General features: G+C 38.5%; 1 protein-coding gene across 1 annotated transcript in view; it reads right to left on the bottom strand.

Annotated features, from left to right (window-relative positions):
• The window catches only part of NCOA5 (nuclear receptor coactivator 5), a 28,659-nt gene that overhangs the window by 5,483 nt on the left and 2,910 nt on the right, over nucleotides 1–20,266 (bottom strand). Inside the window, exons 2-4 of the mRNA XM_023536043.1 lie at nucleotides 11,537–11,603; nucleotides 2,775–3,080; nucleotides 1,127–1,297 (exon numbers count right to left, since the gene is read on the bottom strand). Of these exons, the coding sequence (XP_023391811.1) occupies nucleotides 1,127–1,297; nucleotides 2,775–3,080; nucleotides 11,537–11,574 (515 nt within the window). The 5' untranslated portion in view covers nucleotides 11,575–11,603. The remainder of the gene's footprint in view (nucleotides 1–1,126; nucleotides 1,298–2,774; nucleotides 3,081–11,536; nucleotides 11,604–20,266) is intronic.

The raw sequence follows: 20,266 nt of genomic DNA, 5'->3' as shown, positions 1-20,266 counted from the left end.
TCTTTCTATAAAAATAAGTCATAGGCCTTACTTTGAATCCTGAACTATTTGTAGGCAAAGGCTGTCATTACATACGCACTCTGAATTAATTCTCTAGACTGGGGTCCCCAAACCGCGGGCTGCAGACTGGTACCAGTCTGCGGCCTGTTAGGAACCAGGCTGCAGAGCAGGAGCTGGGTGGCTGGCAAGCGAGCGAGGCTTCATCTGTATTTGCAGCAGCTCCCCAGTGCTAGCAACACCGCCTCAGCTCCACCTCAGATCATCAGGCATCAGATTCTCATAAGAGCACTGGTCCCTGGTGCCAAAAAGAGAACCACTGCTCTAGACTACCTCCTAAAAATAACCGTTATTATTATTTTTCACTATTGCAAATTCATGGAAATGGAACAGTTGGATTAAAGGATGTGGTCATTCGAATGTTTCATCTGATACATACTGCCACACTGCCCTCTAGAAAGGCTCTTACTGATACATTCTTCCATAAGGGTAGATCACCTAGTGCTATTTTTCCACGTCTTAGTCAACATTGGATATTGCTTAAAAATTCCCACCAACTTGACAGGTAAAAGATAGTATTTCATCATTATTCTAATTTGCATTTTTGGGACAACTATTTAAGACCCTTTATTGACAAGCACTTACAATTTGTTTTTGAAAAAAAAAAATCGGGTAGTAAAGTTTTGTTACAAATTAAAAATTAGGTTCTTAACTTGACTAGGTATGAAACAATTAAAAAAATCTTTAGAGATGTATTGAGAAAACCAGGCTTTTAAAAAACGTTTGTCTTTAACCTAAAAAAGAGATGCTGTTAGGTAAAAATTATAAATAATAAATCCACATGCTACATAGGTAATGCAGATAGTTGTAGTTGTTTGGTCAATGAACAAAAAAAGCAAGCACTTCAGCTCCAATCTTTTGTTCATTTTATTGTTGGAATTTTGTATTTTTTTCTTACTGAATGACTAAACCATATGATGATACCAATTTGCATTTAAAAATTATTTCAAGCTGAATGCTCTCTATCTGTAATAGGTTATCTGTAGTTCTTCTGTGAACTGCTTAGCCAGGTCATCAGACCCTTTTCCATTGGTTATTAGTTTATTCTTTCTTTTGTAAAGTGTTCTACCAGTAACAGGAATAAACTGTTTCTGTTACTTTACCTTTTGCTCGAGACTGACTTTCTGGGCCTGGAGGGCCTCGTCCATCAAAGTTATCTCTGTAACGGTCAAAGTAAGAGTCATCCTTTCTCCTGCAATAGTCATCCATTCGCAGGTATCGGTCATAAGAGCTTTCTCTCCTATAAAGAAATGTGCACAAAATTAAGACTGTCCTATCCTGCAAAAATCTGATATAGAGAATTCTTCAAGACCCAGTCCCCTGGGAGGAAGTGTGCATAGCATGACACAGGACTTTAGGATTAGACAAACAAGGTTTGTACAGGCACACTTTGAAAATATTGCAGGTTCGGTTCCAGACCACCATAAAGCAAGTATTACAATAAAGGAAGTCATAATCTTTTGACTTCAACATCTGCAAAGTACAATAAAACAAGGTATGCCCATATCTGGGACTCACTGCTTATCAACTCTGTAGCTGTTACTGAGTTAACCAGGCTTGCAAAATGACGGGGAGGATGTACAGATAGCTTTCAGCATAGTCCCTGCCATAAAGTAATTACAAAATAACTGATAGTAATTACTGATATTAGTTTTGAGGAACCATTCCATGCCTCCTTCTTTCTCCTTTTCTCTTCTCTGTGCCTTTTAAAAATTGTGGTTAAAAAAAAAAAAAATTACACACACACACACAATTTTTCATCACCCTGAACAGAACACTCTGAACACAAACTCTGTACCCATTAAGGATTAACTCTTTATTCCTCAACCCTGTAACCTCTAATTTACTTTCTATCTCTATGAATTTGCCTTTTCTAGATACTTTGTATAAGTGGTATAATAATTGTCCTCTGTGTCTGTTTGGCTTATTTCACTCAGCATGTTTACAAGGTCCAACCATGTTGTAGCAGGTGTCAGAATTAAAAACCTTTTTATGGCTGAATAATGTTCTACTGTATGGATCACATTTTTTATCCATTCATCTACTGATGATTTAGGTTGTGTCTACTTTTTGGCTACTGTGAACAGTGCTGTTATGCACATTCACATACAAGTATCTGTTTAAGTCCCTCCTTTTAATTATCTTGGGTATAGTCAGGAGTGGAGTTGATGAGTCATAGTAATTCCATTATACTTAACTTTTTGAGGAACCACCAAAATGTCTTCCACAGTGGCCACATTACTTTACATACCTACCAGTTCTCCACACCTCACCAACATTTGCTATTTTGTTTTCTCAAAAGAAAAAAAAAAAAAAAAAAAAAGCCATCCTGGTAGGTATGAAGTAGTATCTCACTGTGGCTCTGATCTGCATCTCCCTAAAGACTAATGATGTCGAGCATCTTTTCATGCGTTCATTGGTCGTTTGTTTGCCTTCCCTGTGCCCCTATATACTACCAAAACAATTTGGACTCTTTTTTCCTTCTGCACAACATTGCCCTTCATAGCACAGCGATATTCACATTCATTGTTAAGCACAATTCATCAAACATTCACACATTTCAGTAAATATTTATTGAACAGCATATCTAGCACTTGAAAGATAATGGAAATACAAGGCTGATAAAGTCATCGCCCTTCAGAGCTTTCAATTCATTTAGCAAAACACACATAAAAAAGACTGTTTTAAGAAAACAAGCGGAATAGCTGTATCTGTACCTGTACATGGGATCCCGGGAGTCTCTCATATCTCTGTATCTATCGTACATGGGGTCCCGGTGATCTCGAAAATCCCTAGAGTCTCTTAGATCACGCAAGTCTCTAAGATCCCTCATGTCCCGAGCATCACGCATACTTCTGCTGTCTCTGTGGTCACGAATGTCTCTATCTCTGTGGTCCCGCAGGTCTCTGCTATCCCGGGCATCGCGCCCATTTCTGCCATCCCTGGGCTCTCTCCTCGGACTTCCTCGAATTGGGGATCGATCACGTCTTGTATCTCGACTGTCTCCAAAGCCATATGGATCTCTGTAGAAGGTAGCAAAAAAATGCTAAGACAAAGAAAATGAAGGTAGCTAACCCTTCAGCTATTTATTGGAGGAAGCTCTCACCCTCCAAGCGTTTTTCCTCTAAAACATGGCAGCCAAACAGTGAGAATGTGACTAAAATTTTAAGGACAACCACCCATTTGGTCAGCAAATAAAGACTAGTAGGTTCTAAGATCTCAAAAGATTAGGACAAAGGAAGAATGTATGACCCAAAGCCAAAGGTTCTGACTAGAGTCACAGTATTTATCAGGCTTCAGGGAGTAAGTAATTCGGTATTCCTTATGCGTGCCAAACTATCATGTCAATCTCAACAGGTTTTCAAAGTGAAAGCGTCTTTCCCGTAGAACCTATTTTCTCCCACCAGACTTGTTTGAAAGAGATTTTAAAAGCGAGAAAAAGTTGGGGGGGACACAGTAAGGGAAAAGACTCATGAAGAAAAAAGGAACAAATGGCACAATCTCATACAAAGTAATGGTGATCGAAAGAGTTGTCTTAAAGTGCAGAAAACGTCACTTAAAATGTCTAGCAGGATAATCAAATTAAAGGGAAAAAAATACAATATGATCCACACAGAATAGCATAAGAACACTCAGTTTGTCTTCTCACAGTTACTGAGAGTGGTCACTCTCAATTTCTCTCTCTTGATCTTCCCCAGCAAATATACTCCTCTAGGTTTATGTAGAACCTGGTTCCTTTTTGCCAAGGTTTGTTTTTTAAACAGCATTTGAAGTCACAGATATGTTGGGCCTGCTCTGATTCAGTAATCTTCATGACACATTCCACTCCACTGGAAATTCAACCTCGACATATCTAAAATTAAATTTCTTATTCAACCCATTCAGTCCCATTCCTGACTTCTTCGCTTCTGCCAAAAATCACCTAACCAGTTACCAAGGTTTAAGTTCTTCAAAATTAACTTTGATTCTTCCTTCCTTATCTTCGTTCAGTCACTTGAATGCTGTTCGTTTCTCCTTTTCACTGGATTCATAAATTCAACCCAAATCCTTGTATCTATCCTGGCAGCAACAACTTTCCGAAAAACAGAAACAAAAACCAGCCTTCCAGACTTCAATTCATTCAATGCAGAAATACCATACCAATCACCCAAATTATCACCTGTTACCAACTGCAGCTTGACTCTCACTCTTCTGGGCACTCCTCCCTAACAAATCTGGCCTCTTTCCAACTATTACCTCTCCTCCATTTTCTGATTCAACTTACTTGGTCCTACTTAGCTGTTCTTATGATTTAACTCGCACGACATAACTATCTCAGTATTTCTGTTCATATGATTTTCGACCTGGAATATTTTCCTGCACTAATCCAAGAATCATCCAATCCTCACAGGCAAGCTCATGTTTCATGTTTTCCAAGAAATGATCTCTAATTTCTCTAGTAACTACTGATCTCTCCTCCTGCTCAACTCTTAGAGCACTTATTTCTATTACTCATCTTGATCTGGTAGCTACCTTTTTACAATGTCTTCTAGTTTGGCCCACATTAAGTATTACCTCCTCCATAAAACCTGCCCTGAACTCTTGATCTTCCCCAACAAATATGCTCCTCCTCCAGTCCTTTCCATTTGAATAAATGCCACATCTATCTACTCAGTTAGTTACTCAAGCCGGGAAGCTGGATGTCATCCTTTCCTTAAAGCCCCATTCACTCTTCCAATCACATATTCAAACTCTTGTTCATTCTTTTTCTGAAAATGCTATCTATTCTGCCCACATTTCTTCACCTCCAGTGATACCACTGAATGTCAATCCACAATCGCCTTCCCTAAAACCACGGCAAGTCTTTTAAAGTAGTTTTCTCATTTCTGCTCTTGCCTCTTTTCTAGTCTTTCTCCAGATTACTCTAGAGTGATCTTTTAAATATGCAAAACCCTTCCCTGGTTCCCAAGATTATTTAGAATTAAATCCAAAATCTCTAGTAAGGCTAGTTAAAATCTTGGCCTGTCTTCTCCAACCCCATCTCACCCTCTCTCTATTTTACCGCTCTCTTGCCCTACTGATCTTTCAGCTATATCTAGCCAAGGTTTTTTCTGAAGCCTTAACTTGAGCGGCAGGCACGGATGCATACTCATTTTCTATGTCTCAGCCTAATTCTCTCTCACTCCTTGATTGTTAGTTTAAAAGTGTATCTTCTGCCCCTAAATCCTGGCCACATCCTCTCATAGCACTGCTTTTACTTCTCATTTGTCACAATTTGACCTACTTACTTGTTCAATGTCTGTCTGTGTCCTACTCTCCACTATAAACCCCACCCCACCATGTCTGGCATGCAGATGCCCCAAGAATACATTGAATGATTCTTCCTCCTGTACATACTTCTATTACTGCCCTTATCATACTGTTCTGTAATTGTTTACATGGCCTCCCTACTAAACAGTAGAGGCTTTTTATTCCTTGGACACAGCATGGAGTTCATGAAATGTTTAATCGATTGTTCAACTAAACTGCAAGGCCTCTCAAGAGCAGGAGTCCTGTTTTGTTTATCTTTTTGTTATCTACCATGAGTACACATATTAGGCAACCATCATGATGCCATTAGCTTGGTAGAAAACCTCAATTTCACTTCATCCACTTGGACACAGCAAGAACAATTCAAATGCCGATTTTGCTCCTATGGAAAGTCCTTGTCATATGCTTTAAGGCTCACAAGTACTCCTGATTTGTGGAAGCAAACATAGAGGACATCAGGGAGTTTAAATGAGGACACCTAAACATTTTTTTTTTTTATTAGAACAAAGTACAGACTAAGCAAGATTCTTACTTCAATTTTTCTTATTGTATCGTATAATCCTCCCAACGTGTGTAACATCTGTATAGTATATAATGTGGGCAAACACTCAAAACCCAATGGGAAGAGACAACTGTAAAGTATTTTTGGATTAATGATCATCAGATAAACTTGCCTTGGGGAGCAGTTAGAAGTAGTCATTAGAGGTGGAATCAGATTTCAAGTGTTCTTGGCAATCAGAGATGAAAGAGATCATGAGCCTGACTGGCCACAGACCACACAAAAAGCCTCAGGCTGGTGGAAGTAGGGGTGGGGATGCAGATAAGAACTCCATGTCACGGCATGGTTATTCACAGCTTTAGGATAATTATGCCATATTTGGTTCTCATTCTTTAGAATCCACTGAAAATACCTTACTTACCTGTCAGAGTTCATTCCTGGAGGTTGACCGATAACCTAAATTCCCAAAGCCTGGGTTCATGCTTCCAGTTTGTGAAGGCAAGCACTCCCCCTTCCCTCAATGAAAGTCCATGTGCAACAAAGCTACTAATTCCCTTTCGATTGCCTTCTGGGTAAAAATGTAGAAGAGATGATATTCACACGGGAGAAAAAAAACCAAAGGAATAGTAGGAGTAGGGACAGAGAAGATAATAATTCTCTAAAATGAAAAGAAAGGTTAAGCTATTTTCCTTTCTTCAAAAGATGAGCAGCATGGTAGACTGCTGTTCTTCTGAAGACAAGAACAAAACAAAAAACCCTTTAGGGTCACTTTATGACCCAAACAAAGAACTCCCCCAGGACAAAAGGACTCCAAGGGCTCCTGCTGCTGCCCGCCCCGCAACATCCTTCTCAAAGCAACAACCAGCTATCAAAAGGGTGGTACAGTGTGCAGCAGTCAGGGTGCCCCAAGGAGGAAGCCTGCTGAATGAGATGCTTGATCTCAGATACCAAGTGGGTTAGAAGCAAGCTTCTGGAACATAAGAAGGTTCACAATATCATCCCATGGCACCAGAGGTGTTTTACTGGAGACCATATGCAGTGTACTCTCACGTACCAGGTCACTTAGAGGCTAAAAAGAAACTAAACGGTGGTTAAATTAATTTCAGCATTGGCACTCACAAACTGAAGACAGGTGACAAACACTACTAAAATTGTTATGTATTTCTCATCTATTCAGTAGGGAAAAATAGCCAAATGCTCTTTGCTTTGAGAGAAATATAGTCATATCGTTTGGAAACACTTGAGAGGGGAGGGAGGGATGGGTGAAGGGAAAAGCCATGGCTCAAACGGCAGGCAAGTGATGTGCTTCCGGTATTGCGGCTTTGCTTCCTGGGGACTAAAAGGGTGTGCAGGGTACTATTCATTTGCGAGTCTACAGAGTAAGAACAGACAGATGATTCTCTTGAAGACTGTGACGGACTTCGAGTTTGTCTTTGGCCAGAGGCTGAAATCTCAAGCCCAGGACGGTTCTTTGGTCTTGGCTGTTCAGGAAGTCAAGAAAGGCCTCTGTCCTTTTGTCAGCATCTCCTTTCTGTTCACAGGAATATTTTCCTTGGGAGGGCCAGCCTTTCTTTTTTTTTTTGCTCCTGAAAAAAAAATCCTTCATCAGCTCTTCGTACTTCTATTGTCACAGATACTGTCCACAAATATAATTATCTAAATGGCTGGCTGCTGTGTGATGCTGATCCCCCACCACGATGGCTCCATGCTACTGTCAGAAACGGAGGCAATAGATATGTGCGAAATTTTGCCATTAGGTCCAGGTAGGATATGGAGTGCAATGATATAGCACATTTTACAAATCCAAATTTTGTAAGTGCCCATATCTCTTTCTTGGAAGCATGCTGATGATCTTCTCAAGCACAACTATGACTTTTCTGTTGGTGGAGGTGGCACTTGCTGAGAACTGAAGACTCTTCTTAAGTGTCAGTGTAGAGGTAATCGGAGCCTGGAATCTTTAATTGTGAGGCCCACCTAGAGCTAGGGCTGTCTCACATCCAAACATCCAAGGAGCAAGCAGTTATCAAAAGAATTAACACTGTGGATAGGTAGAAACCATCTTAGGCCATATAAGAAACTTGTCTACAGGTAGGTTATTTCTGATGAACCTAGTGCTCGATGACATTCACCAAAGAAGTACCAGGCCTAACATCCTTAATGAAAATATGAAGAAAACTCTCTGCAGAGCTTTTGATGTAGACAAGTTGTTTGTTCTTTAGGTCACATGGGAAGGTTGAAGAAATTCAGTCTCACTTGGAAGCCATGGCTGCGTAGGGGTATGCTCCAAGACCTGGATTGCCAAAGTGTTGATCTACGGATGGAAACTGAGAACATCTGAGGTACAACCAGAATCATGGTCCAGTCTTTGAAGAAGGACTAACGCCTAGCACCAATGCTAGACAACTTGCATTGTAACTATGCAATATACCCAAAGGAATCAAATGAAGTGGTCCAAGAGTTAGATGAGAATTCAGGTTGAAATCTGGTCCAGAACAGGGATCTCTGATGCAGAATTCTGTGCTTGGCTGGGCCAATATTGTCAGAATTACGCACTGACAGCTGGAGTCATTAGGGAACACATTACTGAACAGAGAGCCATGCCAGCAGAACTGTGGCTTACAGAGACATTTGAAGAGGTGATAATCCTGTGAAAACTCCCAAAGATACCTAGGTGTTTTAACACTCAAGGTTAAAGTCCAGCAATACAAGGTGTTACAAAGGTCTTGCCAGCATGCTTGAAAACAATTTAAAAGTAGCAGCACTGAACACATAAAGGTATAGCTTGAAGGAAATATTTGCCACAGGTGCAGTGTCGTACACTCCCCAGTCCCTACTGCATTCCCTGTGGCTGGGGGCGCATCAAATGATTATGATTGCCAAATGAAGGCAGTTTGGTTGCTGTCAAAATACTGGCACACTTCAGTTTACTTCAAGGCTTTTTTGAATGGAGGCATGCACTCAAAGAAAGAGTGATGTCCGGTGTTCACCTTCAGGGAAATGGTCAGCCCCTTCCAGGCTAACCACTCTCTCATCTTGCCTAACTGCATTTCATTCCTGCCCTACTGGTATATCTGACGAGATAATGCATGATCACGGCAATAATCAAAATGTTGTTCTATTTTGAATAAAATATTCAGTTTGTCTGGTTTTTGGGTTTTAAAATTTTTATTTTTAATGGTAAAAAACTGGGACTCTTTGCTCAGGTTTTAGATGAAGCTCGAAATAGATTTTACTAAATGTGAACATCCCTCTTCCCTGAACCTTATTAAGCATGACTGTATGAAACTTCACCATGTTAAATAACATGCTGAGGAGCCCAGTTAGGGACATATCACCCAGGGGAAGACTGATTCTTAATGGAATTTGAATTAGCCTCTCTCTCCCTTCTACTGACTATAAATAAAGCAGGAAACCACTGCCCTATCCACAGCCCCAACAACCTCGTTTTACAATTTATTTCTGAGGAAGGTGTTATTTTAAAAGGTATATAAAAGTGACATATATTTATGTATCTGGGAGGGAGAACATTTAAAAATGCCCTACAATGCTGTGTCTTTTTTTTTGGGTGGGTGGTGGGGAGTATTAAGAAAAAAAGGCACAAAGCGATTTCTTCCATTACAGATGAAATTAACCTTTTAAATTTAATGACCTGGCAATGGCTACACTGGATTCCAACCAGGGGAGCTTGTTATTTCCCCAACACTGCCAATGTTTGTTGAAAGCTACAATCAATTGAAAATGTTAAAAGCATTTTTTGGTCAACTATCATTAATAGGATGACATAAAATATTCTTCTCAATTCCTATCGCAAACATGAACTACTCTGTATTCTGCAATTTTTTTTTTTTTTTTGGTCTGCTTGTTTTTTTTGCAGAAACACACAGACATTATCTAGATATCATAAGCATCATGGGGACAACAGAGTGGGGGGGACTTTACTAGTGGAGTCGGTGTCTTTATAGTTATCAATTCCACATTCTTTCTCATAAGCTACCTAGTTCAGAAACATACACATTGGAGGCTCCTTGGAAATTGGATACACATCCTACCTCCTTTCGAGCCATTTGGCAACCATAGTTTCCAATGGGAGTCCATATTTCTGACCATTAGATGCAAACTCAGCCTACTGTACTCCATGTTTATTGCGGCAATGAGGTGCAACACACATGGGACTGTCCAACATCTGCAGCACGGTTAGATGCAGCATAACGAAAGTAGATATTATACAGAACCGTTGAAGTTCTGCAGGATTCATTTATGTTCTTCAGGATAGTCAAACATACCCGCAAAAATCAACCAACAAAATATTTACCTGCAAGTTGCAGGCATTCTTTATGGTGTCAGAGAGAACAGACAGCATGCCAATGTATATGCTCACTTCTGCAGTGAGACTGGGGCATCCACCTGATAGCTTTGGGGTAGCTGTAGCTATGGTGTCAAGATTCAGCTCCTCTGAGCAGGCAGAGTGCTCAAAGAATACAACTGCAATCGGCAGCATTACCTTGCCCCTAGAGTCTGCTTGAACTCTGCAGATCAGAATCGTGTAATCTATTTCTCGTAGCTTAGAAAATACCCACCCTTCACATCCAAGTGGGGACATATACATCAAACATACAGCAGCAATTCTTTCCTATAAGTGGGTAACAAAACATAGGTGGTTTTTGTCCCAAAGCAAGATAGCTGTATGTTATGTGTAAGTGCTCAGCTTGGTATATTCCCAGGTGACCTGTGGAGCTACCAGTACAGACTAGGGTTCATGGTAATCAGCAGTGTTCAGTTCATTGTAGGAAATATAGTCTACTGTAGTATGTAGTTTTGGTATATAGTTTACTGTGGGAAGTTGGCATTTTTACTTAGGGACAAAGGCAAAATCCACTTGGGCCATGAAGAGACACCAGGTATGAAATATATCGGTCTTCATTTCACATAAAACTGCACACAGTGCATCCGCTTGTGTACTGTTATGGGGCCACAATATACTCATCTTTGGTGTAAACGGTAACGTTAATAAGGCTCTTCTTTGGGAGAAGGGGCCAATTTAATGCATATCTCCAGGTACACATCAGGACTATCTCTTTTGTATATACTGGAAGACAAAATATATTGGGAAAATGCCTTTATTTCCAGGAAAGCTAAGAAAAAGGAAGACTTTTGAGAGGTGGAGTGTTTTCGCCCTTTTTATTTACCCTCGGTAGGTAACCCACGCATGCGCGCAAACGGGATCTGCAGCTCAGGCACAGACAGTAGCAATCTCTCAAGCAGCACTTTCCATAAACCTGGGTTATCAGCTGGACCGTCAGCCATTTGGAATGAAGAGTTGAATCTCTGCTGCCCGCTGCAGTGCAGCGTGACACACACCAACGACCCTGGGACACTCCTCCTTCTGTGGAGGCTCTCATTGACACGTGAGCTGGGGACAGACAGAGGTTTATCCTCTTCCAATCGCCTGCAACTCATGTTGCAAACTGAACTTGCTGGGTTTGCCACCGAAAACACAATGCTTCCTCTGCATCTCCTGATGTATGTTTAACAAAAGCAGCAAGGCCCTTCACACATGGTTCATGTTCTTATTGTTTGCTTGAGCTTTTCTGATTTGTTGGGGGGAAGAAAAGACCCTTGATGTACGAAGTTGGGCTTAACTCCCCAGAGCCCAACTCTCCCAAGGTAACTCACTGCTTCAGGGTACTTTACCTTCGTGTGGGGCTGGGTCTTGATGGAGCCGTATTCATATTTCTTCTTTCCGCTGCCTTATTAATATCTGAAAAGAATAATCAACCCATCTGTTCAATGCTACGGAATAAAAACAATATCATCAGCACATTTCAAATGAAAGCAACAACAAAAAAACTACAATGACAACCAGATGGTGAAGGAAAATCCATTCAGCAGACACACTGTCACTTGGGCAATTTTTATTAAGTTACGGCAGTACATTGTCACGGCTTGGTAAGGAATGTTCCTCAGTTTTCTAGCTAACACATAATTTGTGTAAAACTGATTATGTCAATGCTTTAACACTGTCAAGTTCTAAACCTAATGCCTGTCCCCTCCAAAAGGGGAAAAGGTTGTCTTCAAAACTCTGAGAGCCAGCTGTAAGATTCTTTTTTGAGGGGAGAAGAGTGGGAGAAAGATAAGGAGAGAGTGTTAAAAAAAAAAAAAAAAGAACAAAGGCAAATAATTCTATTTTACGTTACAAATAAGAGCTGAACTCCATTGTCTTAAAACTTCCATATTCCATGAAGCAGGGCCTCCTTTTAGTGTGTCTTGTGTTGTATTCCATTGGATAGAATCTTCCAGAATGAGATGTAGGAAAGAAATGGATTATTTTTTTTTCTAAACGAAGTACATGACATGTTAACATCTATAACCCTCATAGATAAGTACCTAAGAATAAGAATTGGCCTTTGGTATAGTAAGGTTAGGTAATAAAACATCCCTAAGAAGTTTTTATTCGAGAAGCCTGGCATATACAACTAGGTAAGTGAGAATGATGGAATCATATCAGAATTTATAGAAAAGTCAATCCGTGCAGTTAAATCCTGCTTGCTAAAAATAAAACAAACTAGCTCTGTAAAAATTGAAGTGAATAATAAAGACACTATGTTTAATAAGAATTAAAGTAGCTACGGAAATGGGGCAATCTATTCCCAAAGATAACACCTGACAATTTTATATCACTTAGATACATAAATGCATTAAAAATTTCATACTATAGTTGAAATGTAACTTCAACTACCTGCTGCAGTGTAGCTTTGTTGCCGATACTGTATCTAATGATGTTAAATGGTATTAAGCACTCATATAATTAGAGTGCTTTAAAAGAGTAATTGTGTATTTAAAAAATTTCAACCAGAGTCCTATCATGTGAAAGACCACAACAAAAAACTTAAGAGGTCTGGTATTGACTTTACCCTGCTATGTTGTCCACTTTTCTTTTGAGTTCCTGCTCAAGTGAGAATGATCTTCGATTCCATTTTAAGTCAGAAGTCTCTTTCTATTATGCCTAGAAAAATGGCTTTTGACAAAACTGAAGGTAACATAAATCTTAATATTCAGACAAGCATATTCTACCTAAATTGCCTCTTACCTTTTCCATTAAGACACAAGTTATAATCTCTCTATTTTTAAACAATCAGGAAATGTTTTCTATGTAGGATTTGGCCAGTAATATCTGACCATGACTTTGGGACTGCATATAGCACTTCGCCATTTATAACCTTTGAAATTCACTAACATCTGAATTACATATTACGTAACGATAGGCGCAGGTTTAGAGGGGCCTACTGACCTAGAATGCTCACTTACTTTGTACTGGTTTCTAATATAGGGTGACTATGATTCAGAAAGAAATGCGATGTCTTTGATGATTTACGTAGTTTTCAAAGTATCTCTGGAATACACTGAGGGTGGGAGTGGTGTGAAGATTTCTTTTAAATAAGTAACATATTTTCCAGCAGGATTCCATATACTAAATGGGTCTTGTGAATTAAGAATATTCATCTCAACAATGATTTCACTTGGATAACACTAAGGTGAGAGTACAGGACATATGGTATTACTTGAATTGTTAAGTTTCTATTAATACTATGTAATTTGCCCTCATCACATGAAAAGGACTATTACACTGTATAATTATATCCAGTTCTGTGAGTGCCTACACATAGGGCTGGGGAGACCAAAGCAGTCATACATTATATACCTTTGGGTCAAAACTGCTTCCAGTTAGAATGAAAGAAGTAAATATTTTACTTTGAAGTGGGTAAAAATTTTTTGGCAATTATTCGAAAGATTATTTAAAAATTCAAGATTATATCTTTAAGCCATTTTGCTTGTAATTTGCCTTCTAGTATCTATATTTATTAAGTAGTCCAGAGCAATTAAGTTTAGGAGTTAGCAATCTTTTAGTGTGGTATGTCATTTGTTTGTTCACCCCTATTTAAGAGTTCCTTAAATCTCTGTCTTGGGTGAAAATGAGACCTGAAAATTTCTGATAGTCTCGCTGCCATCCAAGAGGGCTGCTCAGGTTAGGATAATGTTGTGGGGGTTTTCAGTGAGTTATGAAAACAAAACTGTCATCTACATCAATCCCCATACACAAAAAAATCCTGACATGCGCATACAGAACTTTTGGAAAACCTAGGAGTTCGGAAATACAGTTAAGAGCAGAGAAGCTACCACAAATATAAACAACTTCAAGGAGCTGATCACAGTATAGCAAAGACTTAGTTTCAGTCAAGAAAAAAATGCCATGCCCCATCCCAATTTTTTGTCACACAATTTGAAAACTTATCAGTTGGAGGTTGATTTGAACAAGTTTCTCTCTGAAAATGCAAATACTGGGACTTGTAAAGGGGGCTTTTGTATTTCGTTGAATATCATTGTCTTCCTAAATCTTTATAGAAAAATATAATCTACACAAAGGAAATAGACACAATGTTAATGCGAAGAAGAAGGGAAAAAAGATGGAAAGACAATGTGGGGACCTTTCTGAACATTAGGTGGGGAACCACAATTGGAGAGAATTTAATCAAGAGAGGGTAGTGGCAACTTGGGAGTCCCCAAAGAGAGGTGGAATGCCTTTTCTGCACAGAAAAGGCAAGAAATGGTGTTTCCTTCTCCTCCTGCCATATTTTATCCCAGCCCACATTCTCTACGTGTCTCTTCCACCTCAGCTTGGTTGGTACCTCTATTATTTTCTTAGTTATATTAGCAATGTGAATACCATTCAAAATCACCATCACCATGAGCTGCTTAACCTTGGCCTGAATATCTATAATTTCCAAGTGGTCTTCTGAAAAGAGTTAAAAACACTTCTCAGATAAGGATTTTTAGACAAGAAAAATAGCACCAAGTGAAAGGATTTACATAAAAAAAAAAAAAACCCACAGAAAATAATCTAGAAAACATGACGTTATACAGGAAGTGGCAGAGCTGTTTTAAATCATAAAAGAATGGCGTAAAGAACTCTCAAAGAAAGACACAATGCCTAATCTACAATTTTATTTTAGACTAATATGCCAGACAAGGTTCACACAATGGTCCTTGGATGATGCTATAAATATATATGCATGTTTCATTCACAGTAAGGAGAGCTGCTTTGCTCTATTTTTTTAAAGTGTGCCACTATAAAACAACTCTTTTTACTTTAAAATCAATTTTTATACTCCAAGCTATCACAGTGGAAAACGAGGACTATTCTGAACAACTGCAGTATGAACCACAGCACTTAGTGACAGTACCACCATTAGCTGTTGAAAGAATCCAGAAGCCTATACAATTTCAATAAGTGATTACAAATAAAATAAAACTCCCCAAAAGGCTTAGTTGAAAACCAGCTAACAATCAGGTATCACTATGTTGGACATACATGATGATAAAGATAATGACACTTGGAAAACCATACTGACAAGACAGTGGATATCACACATTAAACTTCCCAAACTGGAAGGGAAACAAACAGGACTTCTCACGTAAACTATATTTATGAAGATGACTTTGATGGTATATTGTAACGTCAGCGATATCACAAATTGTATTTTAACTAGTCAGGGGTGAGAGAATGTTCTGCTTTAACCATTACCCTTGCTTTGAAATCTACGCATTCCCTCCGATTTGATTATCTCTTTCATTCTCTAATTAAAGTAATTATTATCTTTAACTGTATTAGGATATTATTCCCAGGTACAGAAATGGGGGAAACAAGGATAACTTACATTTGCATAATGCTTATTCTGAACCAGAGCCTGTACTAAACATTATTCATGTTATCTCATTCAATCCTTCCTACAACTTTTGGAGTTAAGTACTATTATGATCTCTATTTTGCAAATGAGGAAATTTGAGGTTTAGAGAAATTAAGTGACTTATCTGAGGTCACACGATGATTGGGAGGCAGAGCTAGGACTCAAACCTAGGTCTGTCTGACACCAGAGTGCTTAAACATTATACTCTGCAGCCTCCGACAAGGAGTGGAAAGACATGGTTTCCATTTTTAACACTCTTGTTAGGTAGGACTCCCTGATCAAATGCTGACGGAACCTGGAAAAGGTGTGCTCTATGCTAGTCACTCCAATGTTCAAGTGCCCCAGACACCCAAGATGGTAGTACCTACCTATTCAATTATCGCTTCAATTTCTATCACCTCAAATTACGATGCTTCTGGCTTTTGCTGACATTCTATTCACTTCATCTCTCCAGACAAAAATTTTCTATAAAAATTTAATTTCCTGCCCTTTTTATTTTTTTTTCGAGGAAAAAGCACTTGGCTGGGATGAGCAAATGCGAGTTCTAGTCCTACTTGGAGGCAGGGGTAGGATTGGATTTAGTTGAGTCACTTGATTTCTCTGAACCTGACAAAATGGGTATTAGTTATATTGATTCAAGGAGAATATCAACTAAGAGAAAAAACTAATTTGTATTCACAAAGGTTGTGCTGATCTAAATTAGTAAAAAGTCTGAGCTACAAAAAATTTAAAATACAGGTTTATTAAAAACATAAAATTTCAACTGTACAAGTGGAGAGCCTTAGAGAACTAAATTAATAAACTTGAAAATGATTCTTTATAATCAGTACTTCAAATACTTCTTTGCCTACTGAGTCACACTCTATACTAAGCCTTAAGACATGGAAATAACAAGGCTAAATTAGTCTCTGCCTTGAAGAAATTCACTGTTTAATAAAGGAGAAAGGCACATATACACATACAATCACAATACAATCTAAAGTGGGATTACGGCAGAGATAATGAAGGCCTAACTATGTGTCTGTGTACGGCCCGGGAGAAGAGCAGGGCAGAGAGGAAACTGGGAAGACCGGGAGGGGAGGAGGGAGGTAGAGAAGGAAGGGAAGGACTAAAAGTAACATTTAAACTGAGTCCTGAAGGATGAGTAGGAGTTTACCAGAAAGAGAGAAGTCATTTCAGCACATGCAAAGGTAAAAGAATGATGTGAAGGACATGAGTTAGAAATACTAGAAGAAGTTTAATGTAAGGACTGGGAGACTAGGAGGAAAAGAGAAAGAGGAACTACAGATGCAAACCAGAGTTAGACTAGATCACAAAAAACTTTGCTATGGAAAAGGAAGAAATGGTGGCAAGAGGGCCTGTCAGGAAGCTATGAACTGAACTACCACAAACAGAACCTCAATGAAGCCAGATAATGAAGGCTTATTGTACGCATGTTATCCAAAAAAGGGAGGAGGAACTATTTAACCTAAGACGTTTAAAATATTGCCCATTAAAATGTTCTTCATTATACAGTTCTTCATTATGCAGTTTGACACTGCAGGCAACAGGTGGGAGAAAATATTTAAAAGGTTACCATTTTTTCTTCAATAAAGAGACAGAAAATGAACTGATGGCCAGAGGAGTCAGTAATGATGAATAGCTAATGATCTACTAGTTTGACCTACTGTTCAGGAAGAAAAAGATGACCAACCATCCTTTCCTTTTTTTTTTAAAATAAATTTTAAAAAAATTTAATTGTGGTAAAAGCACATAATATACAATTTATCATCTTAACCATTTTTAAACATATAGTTGAATACTGATAAGTATATTCACACTGTTGTGCAATAGACTTCCAGAAATTTTTCATTCTGTAAAACTAAAACACTCTATATCCATTAAACAACTCCGATTCCCATCTCATTTACATGTGTATCTTTTTCATTGTCCATTTCTTCAACAAAGATATACCAGCACCACCTGGTAAGATGGTTAAAAATCAGATTCCCAGGCCCCATCTCCAACTTTGAGAATCTGAAGAGGAAGCCTAGGAATATGTATTTAACAAGTTTCTTAGGTGATTCTAGGCAGGTAATTGTGAACTACTACTCTATTATCTATTTATCTCTTTAGCGTACACATAACATATACTTAAGTCCTCCATATAGAAATCTCTGTGTTAAAGGGAAAATAACTTGTAATGTTACCAAAAAAAAAAAAAATTATGACAATGGCTAAAATCTGTAAAAGTATATTCTCTGAAAAAAGTACAGAAAGCATAATCACACAGCTACCTCCAAAAGAAACTGAATCATGAACCCAAGTTTCCATAGTGCTAAAAGTAATACTAATATCCAATAAGGTCGGTACCCTCCACCCCTGGGAGGAGTATGTAGCCCACCAATTCTCTTCAATTTCATTTGATCTTTTAAAAAGTTATTCTGAAAATCTAAGCTTCTTTTTCCAATTACCTAGTTACAAAATGGCAGGAAATATCAATCACTGAGTTTGCTACTTTTTGATAGCATGTTACCCATTTCTTTGGCTAATAAAAGGCAAACTTCCAACTAAAGTTCTCCGAATCCTGCAAACTAGAGCTGTTTTTATTGCTCTGCTGGCAGGGGCTAGTACTCCTGCTTCTTCTGAAGAATTTTGTTTTCATATCTAAATGCAACTCTTTGCAAAAAGAAAAAATGGCCACATATATAATTTCACAGTCACACCACTAAAATCAAAATGGAGGAAATCTAAAGCTAATAAGCAAACTCTGGAATCTGGGTAGGTCTGCTTTCTTTGCTCTCAAGGTGAAAGCAGCCTACTGAATGGAAGGAATTAAAATATTGAAAACTCCACAGATATTCTAACTATTCCTATTACCTCTAGTTTAAATTATGAAGCTGAAAACATTTTATAGTTAAATTAAAGTCTTGTTTAAAATGAATCCATTAATGTAAACCCAACCACAAACCAAAGTTGTCAATTCCTATTAGTAATCTGGGATATGAATAGGTTAGTACTAGAATCTGCTTCAACCTCTATTTCCAGTGAAAATTCATTTTCTAAAGTCCTAAATCAGGGGTTCTCAAACTTTAATGTACATAAAAACCACAGGGGTGGCTTTTGAAAGGCAATTCCCTAGTTCCCATCTCCAGAGATGTCATTTGAAAGTGGGGGGTAGGGAGCTGCATCCAAGGATCTGTATTTCCAACAAGCTGTTCTAGTGACTCTGATGCTGTCCTCCTAATGTAAGTTTTTCAAAGGCTGCAAAAGGTTCAGTTACATGTTTGTAATCCTAAATTTTAAAACTGAATGAAAATCATGTTTTCCCCATTTTTTCTTTTGGATATCAAAAATAATTTTTGAAGAGGGATTAAAAGTAAACTTCTTGTATCATCCCTGACCCAAATACATGTTATTACTATCTCAATCTCCAATTGCAATATACTCACTTAAAGCCAAATTACTTAAAATTTAAAGTTCTCCAAAGCTTGCCCACTAGCTCCAGGATCAACCAAATCTTCAGTAATCCAATCATTCCAGATCCAAACCAGGGGACCACTCAAGATATTTTATAGAGCTAAAGTTATGAGACACTTTGCTTCATAACTGTTCTCCAACGTGACTTAAGCTGTGTGATCACTGCTTAAAGTTGTTAGTCTTTATATAGGTCAACAATAATGTTTTGAACATGAAATAAAGGGAAGAGTCTTACGGTCTGGAAAGTTCTGATTCTTTGATGGGAATTATTTTAATATAAAAATATTTGGTCCAATTGACTATTATCTCTTAGGTTTTTAGAGACAGGATAAAGAATGAAAATGACCATCCCTATAAACACTCATATCTGGTGGTAATAAAACCACTATTTAAAAAGCAGCAGGCATGCTGGTATTAGATATTTAGCTGTCAGTGAACTTCATATTTCCCTAATGTGCTACTGCTTTAGACACTGGCCTTACCCTGATCCTTTCATTGATGCCTCTCATTAATAAGAATAACATAGAGGGTAACTTTCTGTTGGTTATTGCCATTTTAACTTCTCGACAGTTTACTTTAACTCTGCTTAAGTCGAATAGTCCAGACCAGGAGTCCCCAAACCCGGGTTTGCATATGGTTCCATGGCCTGTGAGGAACAGGTCCGCACAGCAGGAGGTGAGCAGGAGGTGAGCGGCTTGGGCCTGCAAGCAAGTGAAGCTTCATCTGCATTTGTAGCAGCTCCCTAGCTGCTAACATCATCACCTCAGCTCTACCTCAGATCAGGGATTAGATTATCGTAGGAGCACTGGTCCCTGATGCCAAAAAGGTTGGGGACTGCTGGTCTAGACAAATGAATATGCTGTTCACAGGACAAATCTTTTGGCACCAAAAAGCTAACTGAGCTTTAAATGCACTTGTCTTAAAGACATACAGCAATCATTAGTAAACCACAAGGTACAGAGAGGAAACGGTTTAGGAGAAAGAGTAGTATCGGTACTGCCGGTATTTCAAAACACTCATGGGAAGACATTAAGATAAAGGCATCATGATATTTTCCTCTCTTGGACCTCTACATTGCACATGTTTAGCATGTTAAAGCCTCTGAGAAGTTCTGGAGTAAGGACATCACTTTACCTCAATATGTCCCAATTTTGTTTGATTGTAAAATCTTTTATTTTCAATGTTTTGAATGCGTTCTACTATACATGATTTGAGCAAG

The sequence above is a fragment of the Pteropus vampyrus genome, unplaced genomic scaffold (genome assembly GCF_000151845.1).
Source record: "Pteropus vampyrus isolate Shadow unplaced genomic scaffold, Pvam_2.0 Scaffold147, whole genome shotgun sequence".
Classification (NCBI taxonomy): Eukaryota; Metazoa; Chordata; class Mammalia; order Chiroptera; family Pteropodidae; genus Pteropus; species Pteropus vampyrus.
The sequence above is the reverse complement of the archived record's forward strand: the minus strand, read 5'-3'. Positions and strand labels throughout refer to the sequence as shown.